Source organism: Mus pahari, chromosome 4 (genome assembly GCF_900095145.1).
Source record: "Mus pahari chromosome 4, PAHARI_EIJ_v1.1, whole genome shotgun sequence".
Lineage (NCBI taxonomy): Eukaryota > Metazoa > Chordata > Mammalia > Rodentia > Muridae > Mus > Mus pahari.
Window position 1 is genome coordinate 115,657,128 of NC_034593.1, and position 6,016 is coordinate 115,663,143.

Below are 6,016 nucleotides of genomic sequence, written 5' to 3' on the forward strand. Positions count from 1 at the left end.
TGCGAACGGCGGCGGGCGGGGTCTCCGCGGGACCGTCCCCGCTTGATGACGCCATTGAAGTTGGCGGGAGAAATTCGAAAGTGGAGTCCGTGTCATTGAGCCGGTGAAGTGGAGACTTTTCTCTCCCGTGTTCTAGGCGAGAAGGGTGGACAGACCGGGCGACTTGGCGCAGTTGGGAGAGCATTGGACACTGACTCGCCTCTACGGAGGCGGCCCACGACGCGCCGTTAGAGAGCAGGGTGAGGCGGTCACCATCGAGGCCCAGCCCGGTTGTGGTTGTTCTAGGGACTGATAAAGGACCAAGGGGGCCATTATTATGTAACGATAAAAAAACCTTGATGTGTCAAATCTTGGCAAGTGAAGCTATGATTCTTTTAGGGGTCTGTACTGTTACTTGTGGTTTAGCAGGCCGTTCGTGGTTTGGAAACTTTCCTGCTTGCGCGGTGCTGCTCTGAGCTACGGTGACAGTTTCTCTGTAAAAGCGAGGTTATTCCACGGCTTCCTGCTGTCTTCGTGGAAAGCTCTCCTCAGCATAACAGAAGATGCTATACATTCGGTTACTGATGAGTGCCGCCCCATCCTCGCCCTCTAGTGCTTCACCTGTTCTGTGATGCTTAGGGATCAGACCTCTGCGCGTACCGTTTCCGGGTCGGGGACCACCCATCACTGCAGAGGGCCTGATAGAACCGTTTGTTGGGCTTCAGAGCCGGACTTCCTAACGTAATAGATGTAATAGATCAAGACTAGGATCTAACTAGTTGTCAGGTCATGTCCCTGGAACCACTTGACGCTATGTGTGCTCCTTTGGCATCTATATTCAGTTAACCATGGATGATTTCAAGATTTCAAGATATATAGCACTTATTCATTTATATGGGTAGCTGTCTTCAGACACACCAGAAGAGGGCATCTGTTCTCATTACAGACGGTTGCTGGGAATTGAACTCAGGACCTTTGGAAGAGCTGAGCCATCTCTCTAACCCTTGACCTTATATTTTTAACCAATAACATGATAGTTACAGTAGCTGCTGCAGCACCGTCCAAGAGATTTTTCTTCCTGGGTGTGGTGACATTGCTTGTAATATCCCAGCTAGGACAGGATTGGGCAAAATGGCCAAATCCTATTTCAAACAGACACAAAGGACTGTATGCGTGTAAGCACTATTACCTAGTTTACATAAAGGCCCTTTTGTCAGCCCCTATCACTGGGTAAAAGAAAACAAAAATTTCCTTGCAAAGGAATTATATATTGTATATTTGGCTCTAGGATGTTGTGCTATATTGACTAAGGTATATAGTCAACCCTCTGTACCCCAGCTATAGATGGGAAATAGAAAAAAATTGTTAGTGCTGAGCATACAGATTTTTTTTTTTTCCTCGAGACAGGGTTTCTCTGTATAGTCCTGGCTGTCCTGGAACTCACTTTGTAGACCAGGCTGGCCTCAAACTCAGAAATATGCCCGCCTCTGCCTCCCGAGTGCTGGGATTAAAGGCGTGCGCTACCACGCCAGGGCAGATTTTCTAATTATCATTTTTTTCTTCTTTTTAGATAGTGTCTATCTATGTAGTTAGTCCTGACTGTCCTGAAGCCCTGTAGGTAGACCAGGCAACCAGGCTGGCCTTGAAGTCACAGAGTCCACCTGACTGTGCATCCTGTGCATTGGAATCAAAGTTGTTTTCCACCAAGTTAGGCTTGTTACCATTTCTTGAACAATACAGTTTAACCGCTATTTGCATATCATTTACAATCTACTAGATATAAATAATCTAGAGATGATTTAATTTATGTTTGAGAATATGTATATGTTCCTATATTATATGCAAAAAAAACTATGACACTTTATATGTGAACTCAAGTGGCTGGCTCCAGATGTTGATATTTGTGGTCCTGAAACTAGTTCTTGGATACTTAAGGATTGCTCTAACAGGAAAAATTTAAGACACAAGGGGGCCATCTTGTGGTAAGTATAATGATTTAGAGAAAAAAAATTGGGTTCTAAGGAAGGAAAAAAAAATCCATTTTCTGGTATATAGCAAGGCACCAGAGAGAAGTTTATAGATTTCTAGTAACTATGAATTTTACTTAGTTTTACCTTTATTTTCCATTGTGTGGTATCACACAGTTCTGTCCTCCATGACGGATACACTTTTGTTTCTCTTGGCGTCATAGTCTTGGAATTGCTTGGTTTTTGTCTCCAGTCAGGATTTATTCAAAAAGTTAGTACTTGATATTTATTCTTTTTATCAGGGTCGATTGACCATACTTTGCTGTTTTTCATTTTAGAGGATGTAGATGTTGAATAAAAACTGATTGTTTTCTGGACCTGACTAGTTTATAATCTCAGAAGAAACAATGGAATGTCAAGAATTTATTGTAAGTCTTCTCTTCCTCCTCCTCTTCCTCCTCTTCCTCCTCCTTATTGTTATTATTATTTGATGGGAGAGGGTGAAAGACAGGATTTTCTGTATCCCAGGCTGGCCTTAAACCCTTAATGGAGTTGAGGATCACCTTGAATTTCTGATCCTCATGCCTTTTTCTTCCAAGTTCTGGGATTACAGGTTTATACCACCACATCCTGTGTATATGGTGGTGGGGATCAAAGCCAGTCTCATGCAAACACAATTTGTCAAACACTGTGCTAATTGAGCTACATGCCTAGCCCCTAAGTCTAATTTTAAAAAAAGTTTTCGTTCCTCACTCTCTTCCTTCCTTCTCCTCTTATTTCATCCTGTCTCTTTCAAGTATCTTGTTAGCATTGCCAGATTCATCAAAACAAGAAGAAACAGGGTTTAAAATTAAGTTTGAGGTGGGCATGGTGGCGCACGCCTTTAATCCCAGCACTTGGGAGGCAGAGGCAGGCGGATTTCTGAGTTCGAGGCCAGCCTGGTCTACAAAGTGAGTTCCAGGACAGCCAGAGCTATACGGAGAAACCCTGTCTCAACCCCCCCCCCCCCAAAAAAAAAATTAAGTTTGAATATTAGAGAAACAGGGAGTAGTTTTCTAGTATAATTGTGTCCCAAGTATGGTACTGCAGTTTATCTGGAGAGCCTATTTCCAACATATTATTTGTATATTCTATAAAAGTCGTTTGTTAAAAACTTAATTGGAGAGCTGGGCATGGTGGTGGACGCCTATAATCCCAGCACTCGGAAGGCAGAGGCAGGCAGTTTTCTGAGTTCGAAGCCATCCTGGCCTACAGAGTGAGTTCTAGGACAGCCAGGGCTACACAGAGAAACCCTGTCTCGAAAAACCAAAAAAAAAAAAAAAAAAACTTCATTGGAAACAATGACCTGTCAATGGTACTTTTGTCCATATTTTGTCCATAGTGACACGTTATTGGGTCTTAAGACCTTTTTGTACTCTAAAAAAATATTGAAGACACTAAATAACTTATATGTAGAGCTTCTATTTTATTATTTATGCTAGATATAAAAGCATTTTAAAATACTAAAAAAATAACATTACATATTAATGTAAATTACATTTTTAATGATAAGTAACTAAAATTTCCAAGTAATAAGTATACTAGGAGAAAACATTTACCAGAGTAGCATTGTTAGATGTTTTCTGAGGATTACTAATATGTATGTATACTTGTGCATGTGCACATGTGTGTATGTACATGTGCGCACCATCCTCAGACATGCCGTCTACTTCCTTTGAGACAAGGCCTCTCTTTGGCCTGGAGCTTAGCAGTTAGGTCAGATTGGCTGGGCATCCTAGGCCTCTTGTGTCTGCTTAGGAGGCATTCCCAGATTCTGGGGCTCAGTCAGGTCCTCATGCCTGTGAGGCAGACGGGTTCCAGCTGAGCTGATTCTCCAGCACTTGCATTGCCAGACAGTTTTTTTTCCTTTATCTTTAACATTTGAGGTAGTGACAGGCAGCTGGATTTTCACACTTGCTTCTGTAATCAATCTGTAATTGAATCCAGCACTACATGTAACAGTTGGGAACTCCATTCTTCCTCTGATGGAGGTGGGATCTAAAGTTAAAAGCAGTGTGAAGTTGTTCTGATCTCAGATGCTGTGAGCGTTGAGGAGACTGTCAGTCGTTGGACTGTACTCAGAGACCTATGTGAATAAGAAGCAATATGTAACCCAGAGCTGTGTTTCCTCCCCACTGATCATGTGACGGTTTAAAACATTTTGATGTTCAGTTAACTTACAGACTTTTACTTGCCCCCTTTCCCATTATCTTTTGGTACTACCCAGCCTTAAAATTGTTGGTTTTTTATTTGTTTGTTTGTTTTTTCCCATTTTTTATGCTGGGCATTAAACTCAGGGCCTCATGATGCTAAGCCTGCAGTTTATCGTTAAGCTACAGTTCTTCACTGATGCTGCTATTGTGATGATTCCTGTGCTGTTATTATTTTGATAAAGAATGTCTTTATTTTTATATGATCTGTAAACTATGTGATTTTTAGTATGTGTAAATGACAGTGATATCTTCCTTACTTTTGGAAATAAGGTCCTATATACTCATCAAAAGATGAAGAAGTCCAAAGTGTGGCAAGATGGAGTTCTGAAGATCACTCACTTAGGCAACAAAGTAAGTACCAAGCAGTTACTACAGCCTGTAACAGCTGTGTTCTTGCCTTTTGATTGGGCATTAAGAAAACTCTGTTGATAATAAAATGTCAGTTATGGCCGGCTACACGTAACCATGTCAAAAAGACATTTTTATGTCGGTTTTGTTGTACATTATGAAAGTTCAGTAAGTAAACATTATTTAATTTGTTTAATTGTTAATACAATGAGCTGGCCATGATGCTTCAACACGTTAATTGTGTTTGCACAACTTAAGCATTTTGTCTTTATTTTACTGATGATACAACTGAGGGTGCAGATGAAGCATCTTACCCAGGAGTCCCAGGTGAAAGTGCAGGAGTCATTCATGAACTTAAATGTGACTCCAGGACCCATTTTCTAGCTAAGTTTTTTGTTTTGAGACATGGTCTCTGTGTAGTCTTGGCTGTTCTGGAACTGCCTCCGGAGTGCTTGGATTAAAGGCCTGTGCCACAACCACCTGACTCTAGCTAAATCTTTTTTCCTTTTTAAAGATTTATTTATTTATTTATTTATTATGTATACTGTGTTCTGTCTGCATGTATGCTTGCACACCAGGAGAGGGCACCAGATCTCATTACAGATGGTTATGAACCATCATGTGGTTGCTGGTAATTGAAATAAGACTTCTGGAAGAACAGCCAGTGCTCTTAATCGCTGAGCCATCTCTTCAGCTACTAAATCTTTTTTTAATATTAACTATTACAGAAACTTGGTTGTGAGTTGATGAAATCATGCGCCTACTAATGACAGTCATGGCCTTCAGATCAAATCCATGCTCCTACGTGAATGTGTAAAGGTTCTTCACATTCTTTGTTCTGCTTCTCTATCATTGTAAAGCAGTGCTTCTCCACCTTCCTAATGCTGTGACCCTTTACTATAGCTCCTCATGTTGTTTGACCCAAACCCTAAAGTTATTTTCGTTGCTACTTTATAATGTAATTTGCTACTCTTATGGTAGATACTGGTGGAGATAGATGTTTGCCAATGGGATCATGGTTGAGAGCCACTATTATAAATCTATCACTGAGGGAAGCTTTTCAGTAGGGAAGACATTATTTACTGTACTTTTAAAAATTATTAATCTAGTTATTAGTGCTCTGTCTGCATGTACCCCTACATGCCAGAAGAGGGCAACAGATCCCCTTATAGATGATCATGAGCCTCCATGTGGAGGCTGGAAATTGAATTCAGGACCCCTAGAAGAGCAGGCAGTGTTCTTAACCACCGAGGCATCTCACAGCCCTACTTACTTTATCTTTAAAGAATATTTAATTTGTTAAAATAAAAACTAGTGCTGGGCGGTGGTGGCACACGCCTTTAATCCCAGCACTTGGGAGGCAGAGACAGGTGGATTTCTGAGTTTGAGACCAGCCTGGTCTACAAAGTGAGTTCTAGGACAGCCAGTGCTATACAGAGAAACCCTGCCTCGAACCACCCCCCCCCAAAA

The 6,016-nt window shown here is 41.3% G+C and overlaps 1 protein-coding gene across 1 annotated transcript in view; it reads left to right on the forward strand.

Annotated features, from left to right (window-relative positions):
- Positions 1 to 2,353: 2,353 nt before the first annotated feature.
- The window catches only part of Zgrf1 (zinc finger GRF-type containing 1), a 62,780-nt gene continuing 59,117 nt past the window's right edge, over positions 2,354 to 6,016 (forward strand). The window contains exons 1-2 of the mRNA XM_021196235.1: positions 2,354 to 2,374; positions 4,469 to 4,549. Of these exons, the coding sequence (XP_021051894.1) occupies positions 2,354 to 2,374; positions 4,469 to 4,549 (102 nt within the window). The remainder of the gene's footprint in view (positions 2,375 to 4,468; positions 4,550 to 6,016) is intronic.